General features: G+C 43.0%; 2 protein-coding genes across 2 annotated transcripts in view; one reads left to right on the top strand and one right to left on the bottom strand.

Moving 5' to 3' along the window:
• Window positions 1-7,462, bottom strand: part of LOC137632053 (zinc finger protein 501-like) — an 81,677-nt gene extending 74,215 nt beyond the window's left edge. Inside the window, exon 1 of the mRNA XM_068364030.1 lies at window positions 7,326-7,462. The gene's annotated coding sequence lies outside the window, so the exon portion shown is untranslated. The remainder of the gene's footprint in view (window positions 1-7,325) is intronic.
• A 918-nt stretch (window positions 7,463-8,380) lies between these two features.
• vih (ubiquitin conjugating enzyme vih) overlaps window positions 8,381-26,888 on the top strand; it is a 123,410-nt gene continuing 104,902 nt past the window's right edge. Inside the window, exon 1 of the mRNA XM_068363786.1 lies at window positions 8,381-8,592. Within this exon, the coding sequence (XP_068219887.1) occupies window positions 8,489-8,592 (104 nt within the window). The 5' untranslated portion in view covers window positions 8,381-8,488. The remainder of the gene's footprint in view (window positions 8,593-26,888) is intronic.

The following is a 26,888-nucleotide window of genomic DNA, read 5'->3' on the forward strand; positions in this document are numbered from 1 at the left end:
AAATATCGCTGAGCCTGGGCCGTCAAACCAGACCTCGCAAAGTCAGCCTAATTTTCAGAATGTGCAGAGCAAAGCAAATACCACATAGTTAACTCTAGAGGGGAAGAGAGTGATGTTGGGTCAAGGTCATTTATGTCAACATCAATAGTATTGAATAATCAATTTAATGTTTTATCAGATAATTGTGAGACAATAGATTTTCCTATGAAACACACGGCCGAATTAAGTAAAACAGTGCATGCTCCCGTAGATTTGCAACGAATTCATACAATAATAAGCCAAAATGAGTTACGGCCAACCTTATATGCTGTAAATTTAGAACACAAATCCTTTACGTTATTTTTTGACTCTGGTAGTCCACGTAATATTATGGATTTGAAGACGCATCATTTGTTGTTTTCGAACTTTCCGATTGAAAAATCAGGAATCAGACTTTCAGGTATAGGAAATAATGAATTAAACGTCATAGGCATAACTCATATTCAGTTCAGAGTCGGTAATCGCACGTTTGCCGATACATTTGTTGTTGTGAAAAACATTAATATGTATCCAGCTGTAATTATAGGATACCCATCTATGGGAAATCAAAACATTATCTTAGCTCCTGCAAAGCACGGCGTGTATATCAAAGGGAAATTCTATAAGTCTTCTAATACTTTAAAGTCAGTTTTGGATAAAAAGGAGACGACAAATGTAACCGTAACGTACGTTGAAGAACCAATAACTTATCTCACTAATAAAGAAATAATACACGCGACCCAGCAGAATTCTCGTTCACCCGTAATATCATCTTGCACGCAATATATCGAACCAAACATACCTTCGAATTTAATAGTGCAAATAAAGAAAACACTACCGGGATCTGAAATATTAATCCTTTCCGATACTTTGAAAACCAACGGATTGTCTGTCACACAAGCTATTTATACAGTAGGCTCACATCAGCAATGTAATATCGAAGTCTGTAATCATTTAAATAACACTTTAGTAATTCACAAAAATCAACATATCTTGGATGTAGAAGTTTATAAACATCGTATTCTTACCGTTGCTGAAATCAATCACTCTAAATCAGTTGCGGATGAATCCCTTTTACGATCTATTAAAAATAAAATCAGTAAGGACATTCAAGACGAAGAAATTCAGCAGAAAATTTTTGAACTTTTAAATAAATATACAGATGTCTTTTCCACTACGGATGGATCCTTAGGGAAAACAGATGTGATCGAGCATCAAATAAGGTTAAAAGACAAACAGAAAATTATATATGTACCCTCGTACAGACTCCCTATGAAATTCCAGAATGAAATAAATGATGAAGTAGGTAAAATGTTAGAGGAAGGAGTCATTAGAAAATCAAATAGCCCTTATAATTTTCCTTTAATAGTTGTACCGAAAAAAGATCGAACATGGCGTATCTGCGTCGACTTTCGTCGTCTAAACGAGGAAACGATCCCTGATCGATTCCCAGTGCCATGTACTGACGATATTTTGTCTTTGTTAGGTCAGAATAAATATTTTACCAGTTTGGACTTACTTAAAGGCTTTCACCAGATATCATTAGAAGAAGATAGTATCCCATACACAGCCTTCAGCACAGCCAGGGGACATTATGAATTTTTACGGATGCCTTTTGGTTTACGTTGTGCTCCTATAACATTTACAAGAATGATTAACATAGTGTTTGGAGACTTGTTAGGGGATATATTGCATGCCTATATGGATGATCTTGTAATCTTTTCCAACACCTTAGAGGAACATCTACGTAAGTTAGAACTAGTACTACAGAGATTAAGACAACATAACTTAAGGGTAAAGATTAGTAAGTGTGAATTTTTCAAAACAGAATTGATATATTTGGGTTTCATGGTGTCAAGCCAAGGTCTTAAAGTAGTCCATGATAAGGTGTCGGCTATACGTAATTTTCCCATACCTACTAATGTCAAGGGAATACAGCAATTTCTGGGTTGTAGTGGATATTACAGGCGTTTTATACGCAACTATTCAATAATAGCCGCTCCTTTAACTGATCTTACGAAGAAGGGCGTAGATTTCATATGGTCTGAGCAACATCAACAGGCGTTTAATACTTTGAAAGATGAACTGTGTAGTTCTCCTATCTTAAAATTTCCTGACTTCGGTAAGGAATTCTTCATTGCAACAGACGCCTCAGACTTAGGAGTAGGAGGGGTATTGCTTCAGCAATATGATAAACAGTTTTTCCCGATAGCTTTCTATTCTCGAAAATTGAGAACTTCCGAAAGTAAGTATGCAGTAATAGACAAGGAAGGACTAGCTATTGTTAATTCGCTAGTGCATTTTAAGTTCATAATTTACGGTTATCCCGTTAAGGTTCTTACTGACCATAAACCACTAACAGAGTTCTTTAAAGGCTTCAATCACAGCCCTAAACGAACTCGGTGGCATTTAATCATTCAAGATTTTGGCGCAAGAATCGGGTATTTACCTGGGAAAGCAAATATCATTGCGGATGCATTATCACGCAACCCCGTGTCATCTTGTACGGAGTCTTTAGCTGAATTAATAGATATATCAACATCCATGCCTATTGTAAAAACAATATCTGAACAAGAAGATTTAGGCTGGAGTGCTGAATTGTTACAGACTGAGCAAAGAAAAGATCAGAAAATAGAAACAATTATAAATGCTTTGAAAGGCAATCATAAAGAAAAAGAATATATAAAGTATAAGCAGCAGAATTATGTAATCAAAGATAATATTCTGTGTAGGACTGCGACAAGGAAAACCCGCAATACACCACATGTAACTAACGACCAGGTAGTAGTACCAAACTCACTTGTTTCCACTGTCCTGAATTGGTTGCATTCAAATCCATTACATGGACACCCTGGGTTCTCATTAATGTCACAGAAAGCCAAATCATTGTTTTATTGGCATACAATGCTTACAGATATAAAAAGACACATAGCTAATTGTCGCACATGTCAGGAAAACAAAGGGCATACGAAAACACCTGTTAGCTTAGGAGCTTATCCTGTTCCCAATCAACCCTTTGAAAGAATACATTTAGATTTGTTAACAGGATTTTACGAGTCAGACAGAGGGAATAAGCACCTCTTAGTAATTATAGATGCTTTAACTCGATATACAGAACTAATAGCGCTTAAAACTAAAACTGCGATTGAATGCGCTAGGAAGTTTTACGAGTGTTACATTTGTAAACATGGAATTCCACACATGATAATCTCAGACTCGGGTGGTGAATTTAATAATCACTTTCTTATCTCATTGTGTGAATTCCTCAACATAAAGAAGGTTAATACCATGATATATCACCCAGAGTCGAATGGGCTAGTGGAAAGAGCAAATAGGAAGATATTAAATATATTAAGGGTAACACTAGGGGGATCAGACCCCAACTGGGATATTGCAATACCGGCGGCACTGAGTACTCTGAATCATTCATATCATATATCAATTAAAATGTCACCGCATGAAGCATTGTATGGTACCCCAGTTAGAACACCTTTCCATGTATTAACGCCTACAACTAATCTATCAAATCCTTTAAAAGAATGTATAAATGCAAGTATAAGTCGATATGATATCCTTCGAAAGAATTTAGAAGAATCACAAATCATAATGAAAAGGAATCATGATAAAATAGCGAAACCAACTAAAACATATACCGTGGGTGATAACATCTATATTCAAATCAATGTCAGAAAAGGGCTCAACTATAAACTAACACCTAAGTTTGAAGGCCCATTTAACATTTTGGAAATATTAACGGCCAATAGGTTTAGAATTCAAAACGTAGCCCAACCCACGGATGAGAGAATAGTACCATTGTCTCACATAAGAAATTAAAAAGAAGTGAGGAAAAATTTTAATTTTTGTAACTAAAAAGTTTTCTTTTTAATACAGGAGTAATTACATATATTTTTTCTCGTTACAGGTTTCCAAGATGAATTTTTTGTTGTTGGGAGTGATATTGTTCGCTCAGACATTTTTTTCGTATGGGATGAGTTCTAAGACTAAGAATATATATTTTAAATATGGAAATATAGTTGAAAGACAAGAAGACATTTTTATTACATCAACCAACGTAATTGTCGAAGTGCATATGCAAGCAATTTTTCTTCAAGAGAATGATGTCACTAGCTTAAGAACCGCCATTTCAAGGTTTTCTGCATCATTGGATGAGTTGCATAGGAGACATTTTCATTTGACTACTAAGAGTTTGCTTGGATCAACATTAAAAGTTGCAGAGATGCTATCTGATGACTTAAAAAATAAGACTGGAGAGACAGGATCTTTGGCTTATGACCTTTTGATGTGGACTGTAGGACACGAACAAAAAGAAAGACGGAATCCGTTCATTTATGCTGCATTAAGCATCTTTGGGTCTGTTGCAAGTTTAGGTTTAGGACTTTCCAATCGTCTTAAAATTAGTAATCAAAATAAGAAAATTGAGTTCTTGACTCATAAAGATGAATTGATTATGTCAGAACTAAGGGATCAGTTAGCTTCAATCAATAAAATTATGGATTTGTTAAATGAACATTCAGATAATATCGTTCAAATTATGGAAGTACAGGATTTGTTAGCAACATTAACGTATTATGATTCAAAGATAGATCACATACATAACAGAATTGCACATTTCATTGAGAAATCCAAGGATTATGTAGAAGCTATCACGTTAGCAACTAAAGGTGTATTGTCGCCCCATTTGTTGCCTATACGTTACTTAAAATTGGTTCTGGAGAACACTAGGGATAAACTAGGCTATGTTCCTTTGTTAGACGAACATAGGTTAGAATTTTATTACAGCCTAATTACAGTAAACGTAGATAATAACAAGGTTAGGATTACAATTCCCTTTGATTCTTCTGATGCCTGGCAATCTTACAGGATATCACCATTTCCGACTTTCATGACGAATCACTCAAATCCAGTAATATCCAGTTTGACAGGACACGTATTGATTTCCCCAGACAAGGAAACATATACGGTCATTAAAGACTTAAATCAATTAACTCACTGTTCAGACGCAATGGATAGGAAAATATGTACAGCTGACTCATTTGAATTCCGTAAAAACTTGATGGATTCATGCGAGTTAGGTATAGTGCTAGACGGTGCTCTCTCCCATACAAGTGAAAATTGTCTGGATAAGCTTTATCCCTTTGACAATAAAGAATTCAATTGCAGACTAAATAATGGCTCGTGGATACGATACGACAAGGACGGCTTCAATGTATCATGCCCTGACGGATCCACATCATTCAACCACATCTTCGTCGCAGCAGATGGCTGTATCGGGACTTCCCCGAATTCCATGGTGACTGGCCTACGGACAATCATCAGAGAACGAGCTTACTTCGCGAACTTCACGTGGACCTCTACAACGCCCGCACTTCCTCTCCCCTATAAAGGAAGTGTGGCGAAACGCTTAATGAAACTTACCGAAAAGGACCACCTGTCGCCGACTTACAACGAGATTCTTCACCCTATATTACTAGCAGGTTTATTGGTAACGGCGTTGATTTTTATCGCCGTGAACATCCTTGTTTGGCGTAGGTTACGGCACAGCAAGCAGCTACAGAGGAACGAGTTGAATAGCCCTGACAATACCCCTTACTTGATCCAGTTCAAAGCTGTATGAGTGGCCACCTCATTCGCTAAGGGAGTAATTTGTCAGGATGATGTTTGTATGAAAAGCTGACTAGTACGCTAGTAATATGTAATTAAAGAAATTCTCTACATTTGCATTGTTAAAAATACATTTAAAAAAACATTTAAAAAAGTAAATAAAATAAAAAAGGATATAAATCATTTTTTTCTCTCGGCATCTAATAAAAATATATAAGCCGGAATGTTAAAAAAGAAAAGAGAAAAAAAAAAAAAAAAAAAAAATATATAAGATATATAACAGAATCTATGGGCATCTGATAAAATGTATCAGCCCTATATACAAATATATATATATATATATATATGTACGAAACCGTGGTACGTGTACGTACCAGGAATTTGTATTTGTGCACTAAAAATTGAGTATCTTGTTTCTGACAAAGGTAACAATTATTCTTTATCAAGTTACCGAATCATTTGTAAGTCAGAATTTGTTTTGTTTTTTGGTACCATGTAATCATTTGCTAGCAATGTACCATATATATGATCTTGGTTTTATCATGCATTTTTCTTTTTGCTTTGGTAATATCTTTTTTGTATGCATTGTTATTAGTTTTGATGTGCCTATTTGGACATTCGTCCTCAGTTGGATATAGCTAGTTTTGGACAATGAATGATACGTATGTCCAGTCACACCTAATAACCATGTTTCGGCTTGTTGTTAAATTTTTGTAAAAAAAAAAAATTGAGATAGCTGGCCGAGCTTATGTAATATTTAGAATAGTAATATTACATGTTTAAAACAAATGACGTAATATGTCATGTTGGTTGGAAGAGCTGGCCGTGAGATTTGCTATGGTCAACTCAAATTGTGTACAGGATGTAAGATGCTAAGTTGTCATTCTTTCTTAGTGTCAACACATTGCCTCTTCGTGTGAAAGTTTGTGACGTCACCGGATGCAGGTGTCTTCCGATTCCGTCACTTATCCAAATTAAAGCAAGTGTACGATTTTTGGGATATCAGTAATTTGTTCAGTTCTTATCTAAACTTCACCAGAATTGGTCATGTGGACCAACACAGCTTCCTCCAGTGATGGAGATGTTTAACTCAGTTGTTTATATACAATAAAACTTAAAAACCACTAAGATGTGTTCAATAAACCATTTAAATACATCTGAAAACAACTCATACTCAAATGTGTGCTTAAGACAGTAGCACACCAATATGCCGACCACGTGAGTTGCCTCGACTGAGAACACAAGATATTATCTTACCTTATTTCAATTTTGTCCCGACTTTGAGTTATTGCTTGAATTACTCGTTACTTCACTCTCAGTTTGACTTTCACAATTTACACTATTTCCCGTTAATTTCTCACTAATTATCTTATTTTGCAGAGCACTAAACAACACAGGCACAGGTTCCCTTTACGCAGATCACGGTGGTGGTTGTGTGTGTGTATAAGACTAGAAGTGGTGATTTATCCTTATTCTTTTAACTTTGTCGTTATTTTGTTAGTGTGCCACTGACTTATAAATCCCTTGAATTTGTCTTTGCATAATCACTCATTTATGTAAAATTTAACTTTTAGCCTTTAAAGAAAGTTTGACTACAATTTAACAAGTGCGTTTCGATATCCTCCATTGATTTATGTTCTTGTTTTAATGTATAGTTGGTAATTGAGAATTGATCTGATACGTACTTAACATCAAGGTGTTCATACTAATAAGTCTGTGCAACTTATAGATAACGAGACTACAAACTGCGGTCCTCTAAGGTCGGAAAATCTACCCAAGAGTACTCGCGAGATGAACTGAGTTCATGTCAGTAGGGACTGCTCAGTAGATGAAAGGACTTACAGTGTAGTCCTATTGTTGAGAGTTATATGATCGTAGTACTATTGAATATCGGTTATACTAATTAATGGTTTATTGGGGGAGAGATATCTCCCGTTATTCCTTAGAAGCCTAAAGGGAGCAGTGGTAGTTGTTACGAAAAGACATTTGTAGCGGTTTTATAGTCAGTAACAACATTAAGTATACAGCCCACTTCATCCATCATTTTTTTCCACCACACACTATTCTATCTAACTTTCTCTTGTTTTGTTACAGTTTTCATGGTTTATATAGGAAATATTCATTTTAATGTTGACATTGTTCTTAAAATATTTTATTTTTCCTTGTTTCCTTCCCTCACTGGGTTATTTTCCCTTTTGGAGCCCCTGGGCTTATAGCATCCTGCTTTTCCAACTAGGGTTGTAGCTGAAGTAATAATAATAATAATAATAATAATAATAATACTGTAATCCAACGGACAATAAATGCCAGGCTGGTATAAGTATGGTTTCCCGTAGACAGGACGGGCAATGTTATGATGCAATTCTGCAAGGGCGATGTGGTCTTTTTAGAAAAAGAACGACAAGACCAAAGATATCTTAGCCAGGCTTCAAAATAAACACGCATACCCTCTAAATGGTTAAATCCCTTTAGTTTAATGTCTTTGTTAAAATATTGACAAGTTAGCAAGTTGTCCCTTGGTCATGTTAGCATAAGTTGCTACAAATCTTAATGACCGTAGTTGTTGTATATTTATTTTCCCGATCAACCATAGGTCCTATAAGATATGTATAGAATATAAATCTAAAAGATATTTTCACATTAAAATCAAATTGATAATGTTATTATGATGTCAATAGGTATCATTTATAACACCAAAATTCATCTACTGGTCAAATTCTGAATGAACCATGCTGGCAACATTGACTCTAGATTTGAATGGTTGGGGCGTAAACAAAGGTCCTGCGATTTAAAGTGACTCCTCTGAAACTAACAACCCAGCCCATTTCACTGCTCTCATCACTTGAAAATGGCGCAGAACGTAGCCCCTGAAGTATTAACGAATGCTAGCCCCAGCAAGAGCAATACAGAGAGAGCTGTAGCTGGAAGGGATTCACATTCCGTAAGCAAAAGGTGAGATATTCTGTTCAAGTCGGGAGAGGAGGTCAACCTTCGTAGCTGTGACTAGTTAACCTTCCTAGAAATACCGGAGTCTTGCAGCATTGTTGGGTCTTGGGTGTTATACCCAAATGGTATAAAGACAACGGCTAAACAGGCCCTACTGCTGTGTTCACTTAAAACTCATAAGTTCCTAAGCTGGTAGGCTACATCATGAGCTAAATAACACTTATGTTAATGACCCCTTCATTATGAGGCAGCAGATCTTCCCTCGGTAAAATTAAATTTACGGACGGGGAAACATTTCAAGCACGCAATATGTCTTCTAATAGTAAATAATGTGATTTAACCGAATTTGACTCTCATTTCAACCGCAAACAGACAACAACCAGTTCCACTGCCTGTTTCGAAATGATACCCTGTAATACAGTAAAACTTTACCGGTTTCATTGTAGTGTATTACAGGGCAATGCGGTTTCATTGTAGTGTATTACAGGGCAATGTGGTTTCATTGTAGTGTATTACAGGGCAATGTAACCTAGGAAATCAACTACTCTTTCTTATAGAAAAAATTACGCTCCCTTCGAAAATAACACTCGTTCCCGTCGCAAATGAATAGTTTCAGAAATATATATACACCTATATCCTCCGATAATGGGCGACCCCCAGTGGGAACTCGGGGTTTTGGGTGGGGAAAACATACTGGGGAATCGATATATAAACGTAAAACAAGCCTTTTCTTCTCTATACATTACCTTTTTGTATGTATTATAACCGGAGGAAAATACAAAACAGTATAACTGGATAAACTTTGGAGGAGCCGTTTCAAAGATTATTTCATGAAAAAATACAGAAACCAGTGCTGCCAACGTCTGATGTAGATCACCCATTTGTACGTACGTTCGCGCATACCAGTTTTCGGTCTGCGCAAATATCACTCTCCCTGCGCAGAAGTTTTCCCTCCCCCAATTACTCTTTTTATTATCGTATTATCATCTCATTTTATATTTCCATTCAATATTATTCATCATACATTCCATTTTATCTTCCTATATTGGGTTTATTTCTTTGGTTATTTCCTTCTCTCTCCTTGGTTTCTCATAAATACTTGCTCTGGACTAGTTTCCCTATCCAGTTCATTCACGGTAAAATCATCTCATTTTATATTCCCATTCAATATTAGTTATCATTCATTCCATTTTATCTTCCTATATTGTTTTTATTTCTTTTCTTTGGTTATTTCCTTTTCACTCCTCTTTTGCCCATAAATACTTTCTCTGGACTAGTTTCCCTATTTAGTTCATTCATGTTTACCCGCTAGTGTCCTTTGTTTTTCCCTTAACCAATCACCAACCTAGGCCTATTCAGATACCTCCCTACCCCCCCTTCCTTTATCTCTTTGAGAGGTGTTCATACCCTCTCCTCCAATCCCTTTTGCATTGTAACCCTTGACCCAGTAAGGCGTTCGTCATTTCAAGTGCGATTTATTTTTTCGTATTTTTCGATGGAGGAAGTTATAGAAACTTGTAACGGCTGCAGTATTCCGTACCTAAAAGCAGTGGCTAAATTCCATGGTGATTTTTATGATTCTTCCGTTAATGTTGATTATTTCCTTAAATCACACAACATAATTCCTCAACGTTTACAGTGCCCCTAGTGTGGTTCTCTTTTATCTTATAGGAAAGATATTCACGTGTTTTATTGCAATTCTGAATCCATCATACCTAAAACTAAGAAGAATCGTCGTAGTGGTTATACCGTTACTGCCTATAAAGGTACATGTTTGGGGACAAGTCGTCTACTCCCATGGAAGCCACAAGTTTTGTCGTTTCTTCATAAAAGTAAGTCATTCCTCAATAGTCATTATATGTGTTTTGTGACCGGGGTACTTCTAGGCAAGGTTAGGTGGGTTTGTTAGGTTCTGTGCCCTTTCTGTACTTTTTATATATTATGTAATAGTTATATGGAAAAATTATTTAAAATACGTGTGGAAATATTTAGCATTTCTAGCGCTAGTAATGTCATCGTGTCGTTGGTAACTCTGTGTACCATTTGTCAACGTTGGTAGTACTGTGAATCATTGGTAACGTTGCCAACGTTCTCCTGCACGCCAGGCTTTGCCTGAGCTAGCGCGCCCACGCTCACCTGCGCGCCATCAACCTCCTGTGCGCCAGCGCTCTCCCGCGCGCCAGCGCCCATGCACAGCAATCATCTCTCCTGCGCGCCCACGATCTTCGGATCTGGGCGCTGTTGGGAAGCCGGATGTGACTTCTCCCACGTGCCAGCGCTCGCCAACGCTCCAATAGCTGTGTCCAGCGCGCCGACACGTGCAGTCTCCTACTCTCGCCCACGAGGATACGCGCCCATCCTCTCCTGCAGTTCCGCGCCACCATGCTGACGCGCGCCCACGTGCACAGGCTTCAACCGCGCGCCAGGGGTATCTCTTCTGCGTGCGCGCGCGCCCTACGACATCTGCTGGGGCGCACGAACTATCGCCCGCGCGTTCAACGCCCTGATCCTGCGCACTCTCTTGTACGCCTACAGTCTCCCGCACGTGCTCCTACGCGCCATCATTCCCCTGCGCGCCCTTGCAATCGCACGCGCAACAGCAGTCTCCCCCGCGCGCGACCCCTGGTATTCTCCCGCGCGCCACCCCTGGTATTCTCCCGCGCGCCACCCCTGGTATTCTCCCGCGCCCCACCCCTGGTATTCTCCCGCGCCCCACCCCTGGTATTCTCCCGCGCCCCACCCCTGGTATTCTCCCGCGCCCCACCCCTGGTATTCTCCCGCGCCCCACCCCTGGTATTCTCCCGCGCCACACCCCTGGTATTCTCCCGCGCCCCACCCCTGGTATTCTCCCGCACGCGAGGCTGCTGGACAACGCACGGCAAGGTCACCATCGCCGCATTCCCCTCCCCGCAAACGCATAACAGCGAAACATCCAGAAAGGTCCAGGATCCCTTTTTCTTTTCAGGTGAACCCACCTATGGGGACTCCTCCCAGGGATCCGTCTATCCCTGTCCCTCCAGAGGGAGTGTCTGACAGCGCGACTGTCGGTCAACAACCTTGGTTTGGTGCACTAATCAGAGCAGTTACGCAGGCTTTCAAGCCTGTTCTCTCTGAATTAGATCACAGATCCTTGGCTGTTTCTGCTCCTCTGAAGAGAAAAAGAGGAGTTCCGGACGCGGTAACTTCTCCGAGAGCTAAGTTGACTCCACGCAAGCCTTGAGGCAGGTTCCTTCACCCCCCCCCCAGACTTTTTCTCCTTCCCTGTCGGACGAGTACTTTCCGTCCTCAGGGAAATCACGTGAGGTGAGACGTTCCCCCATCGCACCAATGAGGGAAACCCCACCTCGCACTGAGAAGTCTTCCCGAGTAGGGGCGGTAAAGAACTTGCCACGGTCTATGTTGGAGTCCTACATCCTTCCCAGGAAGGAGTCGAAGGACTCGAAGACTGTACCAAAGTCCTCTACAAGACCAAGGACGGAGCCAACTAGCCACTCAGATAACGTCTGCGAATCTCCCCAAGAAGAGCCTTTGGGGACAGGAGACTTCGCTGCAAGCCCAACGTCAGGAGGAGAACAACAAGAGTCAGAGCATGCGTTTTGGCAAGTTCTGACTCTGAGGGCTCTCAATGGGTTTGCCGACCCAGAGAGCCCTCCTCGAGAGGGCAAGGACACGGTCTTGGACCGGGTATTTGGTACTCAAAAACCTTCCAAGGCCAGTGCGGCTTTGCCCTGGTCTCAGGGGGTTAAGAGTACCAGGGACAAGATCGCTGTACAGCTCTCTGAGTTGTCCTCCTCCAACCATTCCAGTGCCGGCAACAAGCTTCTCCCACCTCCTCGCGTACAGCAGAGGAGGTACTTCGAGATCTTGGAGGAGCCTTGTTTAGCTCTTCCTCTCCACCATTCGTTGGAAGAGCTTACCAGTGGAGTCCCTCTTGAGAGAGACTCCAACCGGCAGGTCTCGTTCTCGGCAACCAAGATCCTTAACCAGGAGAAGTATGCGAAGTGTCCTATGCAAGCCACGGGTTAGGGACCTTAGGTATCCTGATACGCTCAGAGGATTTCTCCAAAGAACATACCAGGAAAGCTATGGAGATGTTCCTTCTCTCAGGCACTCGCACAATCGAGTTTCTGGCCCACCAAGTCTCGAACTTGTGGGCGAACACCATCCTGAAACGTCGGGATGCGGTGGCTGAGAGGTTCCATTATTAGAAGGTCCCTAGCATTGAGATCAATAGGCTCAGGCATTCTTCCTTAGAAGGAACGAACCTGTTTGAGCCTAAGGATGTGGAACAGGCCGCTGAGAGGTGGAGGAAGTCTCGCCAAGACTTCCTCCTTCATAGGGCTTTGACATCTAAGCCCTATAAGCCTCCAGCAGTCCCGTCCGACCAAGACCACGAAACCAAAGGCAGCAGCGAAAACAGTGGTGTGTAAGCCCTTTCCTGTCAAGGATAGGAAAGGCAAAGAGTCCTCCAGAGGAGGTAAGAATCCTAGAGGGAGCAGCCGAGGCCGCAAACGCTAGGATTGGCAGTCCCCCTTCATGTCCACCAGTGGGGGGATGCCTACAAAGTTGCGCAGACAGGTGGCAGCAACTCGGGGCCAATTCCTGGATGATTTCCGTAACCAGTCAGGGATATCGCATCCCGTTCACATCATCTCAACCTCCCCTGACGACGAATCCAGTGTCATTGAGCTCCCTTGCCATGGGATCAGCAAGGGGGCAAGCCCTTCGGGCAGAAGTCCAGACCCTGTTGAAGAAGGGCGCTCTCCAAGAGGTCCTCGACGGGTCCCTGCTGTTCCTGTTGTGCACCCTGCGCGCCATCGGTCTCCTGAGCGCTCTAGATCTCCTGCCCATCAGAGCGCACCTGCGCTTCCAGTTTCTGATACACGCCCACGTTCGCCCGCGCGACCTAGAACTTCGGTTCAGGTCTTGGACAAGGACTCTTCTTCTCGCCCTCGCGATCCGGCTCGTCAGCCTGTTCCAGCGCAGCAACGCTCGCGGTCGCCTACGCGTGCTTCTAAAGCTACTGTACGCACAGGATTCGACGCGTCGCCCTTCTGCTCGCCACCGATCACCAGCTCGCCAGCGACCACAGACGCGTCAACATTCGCCTGCTCCTCAGCGATCTCCTGCGCGTCGACGATCGCCATCGATCTTCCACGCCTTACAGGTCCCCTGGACACCATCAGTAGCGATCTAGCGCTCGCCTGCTGTGGACCACGATCTCCGGTAACTGAGTCTTGCCGTATATCTTCCTCCTGCTCGCCAGCGCTCACCTTTACTTCTGTCCTTCTGTGCGCCAGCTTTCTTCAATCGCCAGCGCACATCTGCACGCCCTTTCCTGCCACGCACCAATGGGCGCCAACGGTTTTTCCTGACCGTCCAGGATCGCCTGATTGACAGCTCGCATCAGCGCTCTGCTTCCTGATGCAACTGCGCGCCTTCTGATTAGCCCGATGCGCGCTAAATATTCATCCATCCCTAGTCTCTTACGCGTCAGAGATCTCCTATGCGCCTGCGCGCTAGCGTTTTGTTAACGCACCACCGCTCGCCAACGCGCCTTCACTCGCCTATGGGCCATCGGTCTCCCGACCGCCTGCACTCGCCCACACGCCCACGTGCCCGCGCGACCGCACACCCACGTGCCCGCGCGCCTACGCGCATGCGCTCCAATGTTCGCCCGCGCGCAAACCAACGGTGTTCCATCGCGCGAGCGCCAGCTCGATTCCTGCAGTAGCCATTGCTTACCTACGTGTCATCACTCGCCTATGAACTATCGGATTCCGACCGCCAGCTCTTGCCCTTCCAACCACGCTCGCCCTCCTTCTGCGCTCCCTCGCGCACTTTCATCTGCGCTCCTGCGTGTCCGCGCACGGGCGCTTCCGCGTTCACCCACGCGCGAACCATTGATTTACCATCGCGCGAGCGCCAGGGCGATTGCGACCGCGATTCCCGTAGGGGTTTCGCAACACGGCCAGCCTGGCGAGTCTTCTGGAGCGCGTATTTCCAGAACATGGTCTTCACCCCGTAAACGCAGAGCATGGCACGTGCAAGAGCAGGAAGAATCTTCAGGGAGGTCTGAGCAGCATTCTTCTTGCCAGAACCTGGGTTAACCCTTCCTCTTCGTCATTCCCTGGAAGGGTCTTGCCAGGGAGTTTTCCTTTCGAGATTTCTCCGTCAGGCAAGGGTTGACTGGTTTAGCCCTTCCTCTTCACCATCTCGTGGAAGGGGCTTACCAGGCCTTTCCCTCCTCGGTTGTGACCCGAGGTTTTGTACAAGGAAGCTCCAGGAAGATCATGGGTACTTTCCTCCTCTCGGGCTCAAGCACCTTTGCGTTCCGTCGCCAAGTTTCGAACTTGCGGGTAAACTCGATGTTGGAGCATCTAGACGCAGTGACCGAGGGCTTCCTCTCGGGTGTCTCATCCGTGGATGTCGACAAGCTCAGACACTCTTCCATCCTTGGGAAGAGCTTGTTTGAGCCCAAGGACAGAGACATGGACAGCTGTTGTGCGGAGGAAGTCGAATTCCGTTTTCACTCCTCCAAGGCGCTTACTTCCAGACCCTGCAGGCCTCCGACGCCTCTTCATTCGGCCTCGTCAGCCTAAGTTATCGGACCGGCTACGGCAGCTAAGACAAGGTTTACAATAGCAGTCCCCTCCTATCAGGGACAGGTAGCACGGGAGGCTCTCCCGGGGAGGCATAATCCTAGAGGGAGCGGCAGAGTTCACAAACTCTAGGATTGGCAACCCCCCTTGCAGGTCTCACGCTGGGGGGATGCCTAAGGTTACCTGTCTGGATAACAGCTTCCCGATGCCGATTCCTGCACGATCTCCATGTTCAGCCAAGGATATCGCGCCTCGCTCTTACCATCTCTCCGTCACTGTCAGCGAATCCAGTGTCACTGAGCCTCTATGCCATGGGGTCGGCAAGAGGTTTGCCCGTTTGGGCAGAAGGATCCATGCCCTAGGAGAAGGTCCTCCATAGGGTCGTCGACGGCTTCTTCAGTCGATCCTTTCTCGTAGGAAAGCATCTGAGACGGGAGTTCCGTCGTCGACCTCTCAGCTATGATCAAGTTTGTCGAACAAACTTCGTCCAGCGTGGAACAGCAGAGTCGATCAGACTGGTAACGAGACTGCAGGACTCCTTATGCCCTGGATCTGAAGGACGGGTACTTGCAGGTTCCATTCCATCCATCTTCCAGGAAGCTCGTGGAATTCAGCCTAGACTACAGGTATTCCTGCTTAAGATACAGTGTGGCGATCCCGCCGTGGCGTCGCAGGTTTTTCCCCAGAGAACTCTCCCTGCTTTCCTCATGGCCGCTCAGGAGCAGGCTTCCACCTCCTTCGCTTTTTGGAGGTCTGGTCAACTCCGGTAGGCTCGGGTTCAACCTTCTTCAACGCCGGGACAATCTTCCGCGACTTTACCAAGAGTGAGGGATCATGGTAATTTGCTTGGAGCCTTCTCTACTTCTGCCTCAACATCTGGAGTATCTAGCCATGATATTGACTCCTTCTCCGAGCCTTCCCTTCAGTTGACTGTGGCAAGGCTGAGGAGAGTCGCGGTACCTATTCTCAGTCAAGCAGAGCTTTCAGCCCTATCTTGGAACGTTTCCTGGGTCTCTTTTCCTCATTGACCCGTCTAAGTCCCGAACGGTCGCCTCAGGATAAGTTCCCTGTGAGGCGGCCCAAGTTCCGGTGGTATCAAAGCAACGATTAACCGGACTTTCTGGCCCCTATGGGACCAGCGGAACGTTTAGACCTGCAATGGGTGTTGACCTATGGAACCTCTTGATGGGAGTGGATATTATCGTTCTTTCCCCACATTTGATGCTGTTCTCAGACTCGTCAAAGGAAAGGGGGTGGGGGGGGGGGCATGTTCCGGTTCAGACTTATGGTCAGGACATGAAGGGTACCTCCTCATCATTCAGGTAGGCTTAGAGGCCGTAGTCTGGCCCTTCTACAGATATTACAGATCCTGCCGAGTCGCTCGGCGCGCGACAACTTCATGGTACTGGCGTATTCCAACCAGCAGGGAGGCGCATTTTCATACTTTCGCATCTTGCAGTAGAGATACTGAGATGATCCGAAGTCCTCTCAATACCACTATCGGCTCGCTCATTCCGGGCAGAGGAATGTTCTCTCCGACAATCTGAGCAGAGCCTCACAGATAGAGAGTACCTGGGGGTCTTTGGCCTCTAGTAATCAGCAAGTCCTGGCCTGGGGGACCTGATCACGACAGCCTGGAACTTCAAGCTTCCGCTGTTCTTCCCCCAGTCTCAGACCCCAAGACTCTTTGGCAAGATGCTTTCCGGTGACGGTGGGACGACATCGACGCCTACGTCTTCCCACCATTGTTGTCTGTTGAGAAGGGGTCTCAACAAGACCAGGTTGTCTGTCAACCTTTCGATGGCCCTGAGAGCTCCGCTGCGACTATACGCAGAACGGTTTCCGGACCCTCTGCATCCCCTGACGGAACTCCCGAGAGAGCTTCTTCCACGACACAGGCTACTCAAACAACCACGCTACAACATCTTTCACAAGCCGTTGCATCGCTTCGGCTTCACGCCTGGAGACACTACGCCGCCTCCTCAAGAAGAGACAACCCGCAACAGTCGGGGAGCGGAGGTCGCGTCACCTGCGATAGTCATCTGCAGGGGTCTACCAGGCGAAGTGGAGAGTCTTCTGTGGTTGGTGTCGTGGGAGAGATACCTCTTCCCTTGAGGCCTCTACTCCAGCAATAACGGAGTTATTGCTTTTCGGTGGGAGGAAACTCTTTTCCGCTCTCGGCAGTGAAGCCTGTCGCTCAGCCTTTCCCTGGCCTTCAGGCTGAAAGGAATAGACTTTTCCTTCCCGCGGGATCTTTCTTCGCTCATGCGAAGCTACGAGCGTACCTGCCCCATTCGGAGTGAGACCTCCTCCTTGGAGCATGGTTCGGACTCTTTAGTCCCCTAAGAGATCTTCTCAAGAACCATTACGTCAGGCCTCTGATTGTAATCCGTCTTGGGGTGTGGCGGGATGTTAAAAAACAAGCCCCACACCCTGAATCACACCTACTGACAATGGTCTCCTCAACACATACTTTCCCCTTACGTTATCTAAAACTGGACTCTTAGACAAAAGGACACAAAAAACAAAACATAACCTTACAACTATATATTTCTTACAAACTATAACGCTCAACATAAACAAAAAAAACACACTTATCAATAATCATACACTTAACACAAAACAGGCCTTAATCATCCCACCATTCAATTAAACCCTCAAAATAAATAACGCTTAACAACTTACAAAACATACAATAAACGTAACATAATTCAAATAAACCAAATTTAAACCCTAACAAAACTTAAAACTAAACCGCACAACCAATATGTAATTCTGAGTGGACACTTTCGTCCGCACAAGGCCAACAGTCTTTTGTAGCCAAAAAAACACAACTCTGCAGCAACTGGACCGCTGAAAAATGTTAATGCACAATTGCACTTATCATCATCCTCATCATCTCATCATCTAATATATCAATATGCCAAACCAATTCCTTCAACCGGGCGGGGTCGTTACAGCATCTATTTCATCAAGATCCACAGAGCAATCCAATCAGGTCCTTAAACAATCCAGGTCATCAATAATTCATTCCAAATCTGAGCAGTCGTATCAAATTCCTTAAACAAGCCAGGTCGTCAACAATCACATTCACATAAATCTCTCCCCAAAGGAGGAATCGCAGCCTGCCAAAATAAAAAAGAAAAACACTTACGAACACTTCTAGCTAACTGAACTATCGCACTATAATCAAAGATAAATAATAAATTGTTCCTATCATTCACAATCACGACAAGCAAAGATAAACAAAACTGTACTTACTTTGAAAATCAAAAAACACTTCCACGCTGGTCGAAAAATAATAATGATATAATCCAGCTCTCACACAACTGCCTTAAGCTGCAGTCAAATAAAAAAGCATTCGCTCCGAAACATTCACCACTGTCATAACCTTACTAAAAATGTAAACAAACAATCTCATTTGTACCAACAGTCTTTCTCACCACAAACGATCGTTAACCTACAGTAACTACTTTCGCTCGCTAACACTATCTCTCTCTCTCTCTCTCTCTCTCTCTCTCTCTCTCTCTCTCTCTCTCTCTCTCTCTCTCTCTCTCTCTCTCACAGGATTTGGCAAAAACAGAAAATAAAATAAAGCAAAAATAAATCCTCCACATTCCTCCCCCCTTACTTTGCCAAATCCTACTCACACTAAACTTACAATATTTTTTTCATAACCCAGTCGCAGTCGGGAACGGGACCTCTACTCCGAGTAACTGGGCCTCCATATACTCTCTCATTCACTTCTTCCTTATCACAATCATTCGCTACGTTAACACTATTCCTATCTAAATCCCTATCATCTAATATATCATGTACAATCATATCTACCTCGTTCTCATCTGGCCCTATAATTACACTCATTTCTGTAAACAGTTCATCCATTTCATCAAAAACATTCTCAACTTTAGTAAAAGATTCATTCATACTACTAATCATTCTCCTATCTCTCACTCTCGCATTCGTCATCCTTTCTTTTACATCACCTAAGGAAAAGTCACACACACTATAGGTATCATTCATACTCAGCCATGATTCATCTGTATTAACAAATTTATCTTCCATACACACTTGCACATTTACACCCTTGTCATACTTTTTTCTATTCTCACTTTTACTTACAAAATTTTCCCTTTTTTCATCCTTACTTAAAACTTTCAAACGCCTCTTTTTCCTATATTCAACTAACACTAATTGTTTATTTTCCAGCCCTAACTTCTCATGCATACTAGATTCATACTTGCTCATTTCCAACCAATTATTCATCCCATTCTCACAAACATTGATCCTATTCCTTCCACACACACAGGAGGACTCACCCAGCTGAACCCTCTTACACTCTAGTTTCCCGAACATCCTGGCTGATTTACTCCCTTCTTCCTACATACCCTAGCTACATGCCCATCTACACCACATTCAGTACACTTACCCCGCGGCTCTTTGCACATTCTAGCATAATGACCATCCTTACCACAATTACCGCAAATCACATTTGTACGATTACTCCGACATCCACTCGCTATGTGCCCTGTCATACCACACCGATAACATTTTACCCCTTTCTCTTTCGTGCACTCGCTAATTCTATGCCCTACCTCACCACATCCAAAACAAGCACCAAGAGCCCACCTACATTCATTCTTCTTATGTCCTGCTTTCCCACATCTATAACACTTCTCTTCACGGATACAACTACCTGACCTATCTTGCGGCGCACTAGCACTCCTATCCCTCCAAACCTGATTCCCTTGTCTAAACCCTTAATTTGTCCTTACAGGTATTCCCACATTACTCGCCCTAACACTCCTATCTACTACACTATCAGCTACCCTCATCGGTCCTCTCATAACAGCATCTCTAAAACTAACAAATTCTGGCACACTTTCCTCCATTCCAGTTCTTACACTCACAGATTTACTTTCTTTCTTGCACCTATCTAACTCATAATCCTCAACTATCTCCAGTATATCATCCCATGTCAATCTCTCTTGCGTCCACCTCATTTTCTCTTTGCGTTTCAAATTAATAAATTCACACACATTCTCAGGTACTGTTGCCAAAAACTTCCTCATTAACTCCTTATTCTCATTTATGCCTTCATCCCCATACTTCTTCCTAGCTAACGTTTCCAACCTACATACGTACATTGATATAGCTTCTCCTGCATTCATCCTTGCCTCATCAAAATCATTCTTACGCTTATACCTAACACTCCCTTTCATACGTTTTACCTGCTCAATTATTCTCTTTTTCACACTTTCATAATCAACGTCACCTACACTCATTATCACTCCATACATCGTCAACAAATACCCAGTCAAATATTCTCCTAACTCCCTAGCCCAAACTCTTTTACTATCACCATACTTATCCTGACAATACCTCTCATACTCCTTGAAAAACTGGTATACATCCCTACTACTATGCTCATTGAACCTTTCACACCGAGGTACCTCTCTCATAAACACAGTCTTACACACATCACGTTCATTCTCACTGCTATCATCACTGTCTACTCCCTTGTTACCTTCTTCCTCATTTGAATATAATGAATCCACTTCCACACTTAAATTCCTATCCTTAACCATTCCCTTCTTACCCTTTTTCTTACTTACCACTTTCACCCATTCACGATCGTCCTTGCTATCAGCCTGATACTTTTTCTTCTCTTTCTTCACATCACTTTTACCTTTCCTTTCATCTTTCCTCTCACCTTTCTGTTCATTCTTACTATGCCTAATTCCCTTATCTTCAATATCACCATCACTATTACTACTATCACTATCACTTCCTTTCCCATTATCACCTACCTTACCCTTCTCTTCCACTACCAACCCATTACCCGAAGCTGAGGACACTCCTCCGACTGCACCTTCACCCATTATAGTTTTCATCATCCCCATGACTTGCCCCATCATATCTTCCATTCGTTTCTCTATTCGTTCTTCATTCTCTCGCATCCTCATCTCAACACATTCTTCCACTCTCTCTACTGTCCCCTTTAACTCCCTAAGCTCCTTCTGCATCGCCGCATTCTCCCAGTTCAACCTCTCATTCTCTATTAGCAACCTCTCCTCACGCTCCTTACTCAGCCGCAATTCCTCCTTCAAAACCCTTAACTGTTCTTCCATTTTTCATCAACCTGTTCTTCAGCCTTAAATCTAATTCCTAATCCTATCAGTCCTTCGTCCAAGAGTCCAGCTTCAATCCCACCTCGGCAGTCCCTGTTCGGGCGCCAAAATAATGTGGCGGGATGTTAAAAAACAAGCCCCACACCCTGAATCACACCTACTGACAATGGTCTCCTCAACACATACTTTCCCCTTACGTTATCTAAAACTGGACTCTTAGACAAAAGGACACAAAAAACAAAACATAACCTTACAACTATATATTTCTTACAAACTATAACGCTCAACATAAACAAAAAAAACACACTTATCAATAATCATACACTTAACACAAAACAGGCCTTAATCATCCCACCATTCAATTAAACCCTCAAAATAAATAACGCTTAACAACTTACAAAACATACAATAAACGTAACATAATTCAAATAAACCAAATTTAAACCCTAACAAAACTTAAAACTAAACCGCACAACCAATATGTAATTCTGAGTGGACACTTTCGTCCGCACAAGGCCAACAGTCTTTTGTAGCCAAAAAAACACAACTCTGCAGCAACTGGACCGCTGAAAAATGTTAATGCACAATTGCACTTATCATCATCCTCATCATCTCATCATCTAATATATCAATATGCCAAACCAATTCCTTCAACCGGGCGGGGTCGTTACAGCATCTATTTCATCAAGATCCACAGAGCAATCCAATCAGGTCCTTAAACAATCCAGGTCATCAATAATTCATTCCAAATCTGAGCAGTCGTATCAAATTCCTTAAACAAGCCAGGTCGTCAACAATCACATTCACATAAATCTCTCCCCAAAGGAGGAATCGCAGCCTGCCAAAATAAAAAAGAAAAACACTTACGAACACTTCTAGCTAACTGAACTATCGCACTATAATCAAAGATAAATAATAAATTGTTCCTATCATTCACAATCACGACAAGCAAAGATAAACAAAACTGTACTTACTTTGAAAATCAAAAAACACTTCCACGCTGGTCGAAAAATAATAATGATATAATCCAGCTCTCACACAACTGCCTTAAGCTGCAGTCAAATAAAAAAGCATTCGCTCCGAAACATTCACCACTGTCATAACCTTACTAAAAATGTAAACAAACAATCTCATTTGTACCAACAGTCTTTCTCACCACAAACGATCGTTAACCTAACTACTTTCGCTCGCTAACACAATATCTCTCTCTCTCTCTCTCTCTCTCTCTCTCTCTCTCTCTCTCTCTCTCTCTCTCTCTCTCTCTCTCTCTCTCTCTCTCTCTCTCTCACAGGATTTGGCAAAAACAGAAAATAAAATAAAGCAAAAATAAATCCTCCACAGGGGGACAGTGCTCCTGCTCACTCTGGCCTCGGCCAGTGTGTAAGCAATCTTCATGGTCTCGTACGACTCCGCCCTTTCAAGAGAATAGGGGGAGGCAACATTCAGGTTCGTTCCTGAGTTGATTTCTAGACTCAGAATCTTGGAGTCCCGGATCTTCGGTTCGACTCCTTCAAGATTTCGAGTCTCCGTTCTGTATCAGATGTCCCAGACCTTCTCCTTCTTGCCAGTAAAGGATCCTAGGGGTTATCTTTGAGAACAGCTGCAGTTTGTCCTCACGTGCAAGCCGGTTTGGGAGCACAGGAAGGACCCAGGGGAGAGTCACCAGTATACCTTTTCAGCTCGGACTCAAGGGCATTCATCTCGACCTGAATCCAGACCCTCCCCCGTCACGTCGCCCTACAGCACGGTCAGATACATCGCAAAGTCCCTCGCCTTCGAGTAGAACTACTCTGTGACGCAGGTGCTACAAGCTGGAGTCTGGAAGCGTCTAATGACCTTCGCAGCCCGCTTCCTGCAGGACGTGACCCACAGGGGTATCGATACGTTTCTATCGCTCTGTGGTGGCTACACAACAGTTGGTCTAACCTCAGGCTCCTTTTTGGACATGTAGCAGAAGGTTGAGGGCATTGTTACCAGGTTTTAGACTGCATGAATGAAAGAAGTATGTCTGGCCCTTACTTCTTTCTTCATCGTTCCCTCTACTGGGGAAGCAGCATCCTGGTCTCTGCATAGCTGACCTCAAACCTCTGCAGGTAAACCATGCTTCCTTGTGTTCCGAGTATTGAGATAATACTGTCGCGTCCCCCATACCCTGACGAGGTGGTATTGGGAACGTCCTAACCCAGAGTTCCTTCTGGAACTCCAGGTCAACTGCCTAGGACGGGTCACACTTTCTTCCTTCACACACAAGCTTATGTAGGCCACACGTTTCCTTGCGGAGCAAGGAACTTGTGAGGTGCAGGGACTCCTTTTCTCGAGTGCAACTCACTCGGATTCTGAGTCCCCGGGTAAGCCAAAGCCAGTATGGCTTGGGACTTTCCACCCTTCCTAAGGGGTTAGTCACCCAATGTAAATAGCGTGGTTTGTATTTCGCTTATGGAATAAATGACAAATTCGGAGATAATTTGTATTTTTCCTAACCATACAAACCTTAGCTATTTACACATATTTGCCCGCCAGCCCTGTCCCCCAAGTCAAGTCCTACCTCTAAGTGAAGCGAGACATTTCGCCGGTGTGTGAGGGGGGGAGGGGTAGCAAGCTACCCCTGCTAACTAGCGCGGGGTAGTAAACCCTCGTTAAAATCTAATGGCTCGTCAATTTCAGCAACGCCGAAAGTAAACCCAATGTAAATAGCTAAGGTTTGTATGGTTAGGAAAAATACAAATTATCTCCGAATCTGTCATTTTTACACTACGTAGTATTCATGACAATCGATATAGTCTCACGATTCTTTGTATCGTTGTTTATTTGTTCGTTTTTAGGAATACTAATATTTTTCGTATAATGTATGTAGATGTTCCAATTGTAAAATGTGGCTAATCATCTTTTATTGGAAACCCTTAAGTAATAAGGGTTGTTTACTTTTATATATATATATATATATATATATATATATATATATATATATATATTTATATATATTTATATATATTTATATATATATATATATGTATATATATTATATATATATATATATATATATATATATTATATATATATATATATATATATATATATATGTTTATATATTTATATATATTTATATATTTATATATTTATATATATTTATATTTTATATATATATATATATATATATATATATATATATTTATATATACATATATTTATATTTATATTTATATATTTATATATATATATATATATATATATATATATATATATATATATATATATATATATATATATACTTTATTCCTATATCTGTTCATTTGATATTTTATATAAAATATTTTGTTACATTTTATATAGGATTCAGAGAATACCTATTGCTTACTCATTCAAGCCCTTGACAGAATAGTAATATCTCTCACAACAGGCATGTCTACTTTTGGTCTTAGTTGAAAGAGTTCAAAAGTGCAAGTTTTTAGTGCTAAATTGGTGCAGTGAATTTATGCAAAACAGTTGAGGGTGCTTCTGCTCGGACCTGTCGTTATCCTAGCCTTAGACCTCTTCCAAGCTCCCCACCCCCTGGGAGAAGGAATGTCGATCGGCGAAAGGAAACGAGAGGCGTTAGCTTTAGCTTGGCGCTGAGCGTCTTGTAAAACCCGAGCAGAAGTCCCCTCGAGCGTTTCTGTTGACGCTTCCCAGAACGCTCGCCCTCGCCAAAGGTAAGGCGAGGTAAAAGTGTTATCTTCACTGTGTTGACTCAGCTCACAGACAGAGCTGGCGTCTTACGTATTTCACTTCCTTCTAGATAAATAAACTAGCGTCAAGGACGCCGAGCGTTAAGGAATGGACTACATCACGCCAAGCGTTGAGTAGCTGGAAGTTATGACACTTAACACCGAGCGTGACGTCATCGAGCTTCCAGCAGGACGTCATTAAACAAGTAGGACGTCATCGAGCTTCCAGCAGGACGTCATTAAACAAGTAGGACGTCATCGAGCTTCCAGTAGGACGTCGAGCATCCAGCAGGACGTCGAACGTCCAGCACTGCTTATGATGCTGTAAGAGTTTGACATGATGTTTGGAACTTTGGACGAGCGATTGTTCTAGACGCGAACGTCATAGTTCCAAGTATCTCTGAAATCGCGAACGTCATTGTTCTGAGAGTCACGTGACGCTGAACGTCAAGCAGTTGCATGGCGTCTGGCTTCCAACAGTTGAACTTGACGCCGGATGTTAGGCAGTTGGACGTGACGCCGAGTGTCTTGCAGTTCCATGGCATCAAGCTTCCAGCAGTTGGACTTGACGTCGAGTGTCTAGCAGTTAGAGGTGACACCGAGCGTCAAACAGTTACATGGCGTCAAGAGTCCAGCAGTTGGACTTGACGTTGAGTGTCAAGATCGCGAACGTCTTAGTTCCGATCGTAATGACCGTGAGTGTCTAGCATCGGAACAATTGTTACGCCAGGCGCTATATTAAAAGATTCAGAAATAAATATTAACTGGAAAGATATTTTCTCAGACCAAGGCCCGCTTGAACTAACTCTTGGTGTCTGTTGTAGGGCGAGAATTAAACCTCTAAAAGCATTGAGGCCAGAATTCAGGACCTTAGGGAGTAGATTCCTAGGAAACAAGACATCTCTACCTCGATTAGAGACTTGTAGGAGGAAGGGATTGACGATCTCTTTTCCCTTATTTATCTTTTAGTGAATTCTCTTAAGAGAAGTTCCTAAGATCCTTCTCCCTTCAGTTGACTTTAAGAAACTCATGAGAGTTTTTTTTTGAAGAGTTTCCAATTTATTTTGTGCCTGCTGCTCCTCGTCCCGCCTTCAGAGTTTTCGCTAAGGAAGGCGTCGAAGGAGTCTCTGTTTACTAAGATGGTGCTGGTAGGGCAGTGCAATAGCACGTCCTCAATGCAGTATAAAGAGCCTAACTGCAGATGTTGGTGCAGCAACACTTTCAGCTGGAGCAGCAGGAAGTGCATTAGTGCTTTTGTGAGAGAAGGCAGTATACCTTTTTTGCTGTGTGCTTGTGGACGTAGGTCTTTGGGGTCTTGAGTCTGATCCTCCGTCAAAACCCTGAGCAACAATGCTGCATACAACTGGCTTTGTGAGAGAAATCGTTGTACATAGAAAAATTCTCGATCATCTAATAGAGCTTGAGGATGATGGGAGACTGGATGCGATGAAGCATAAAAACCTATGAAGCCAGCTTCCTTATCAGGTATGCCAGGATAGCAAAGGTGGAGGTTTAGACGCGTTAAGGTCGAGGACCTGTTGGCAGCCCCACAGAGACTTTTACAGCCCCCTGGGTGGATCGCTGAGTCTCTTAAGGAATGCAGGCAATGAAGCAGGATAACTTTGCACCACCCCTTTTTTCTTCCTCTCTTCTCGCTCAAGAGTTGGTCAAAAGACACAGGTTTTGGTGTCTAAATCTGCAAGAAAGTTTCTACATACTTTTTCTCTAAACTACACAGACAACAGTAGGAGCCAGACTTAACTACTACTAGCGAGCCTGGGAGAGGAGAGGAGCAGACCTTTGGTCCTTGCTATTACTAAAGGATGGATGCGAAATCTTTTTCCTAGTGAAACCTCCTTTATTAG

Source organism: Palaemon carinicauda, chromosome 40 (assembly GCF_036898095.1).
Source record: "Palaemon carinicauda isolate YSFRI2023 chromosome 40, ASM3689809v2, whole genome shotgun sequence".
In the NCBI taxonomy this organism is placed as follows: domain Eukaryota; kingdom Metazoa; phylum Arthropoda; class Malacostraca; order Decapoda; family Palaemonidae; genus Palaemon; species Palaemon carinicauda.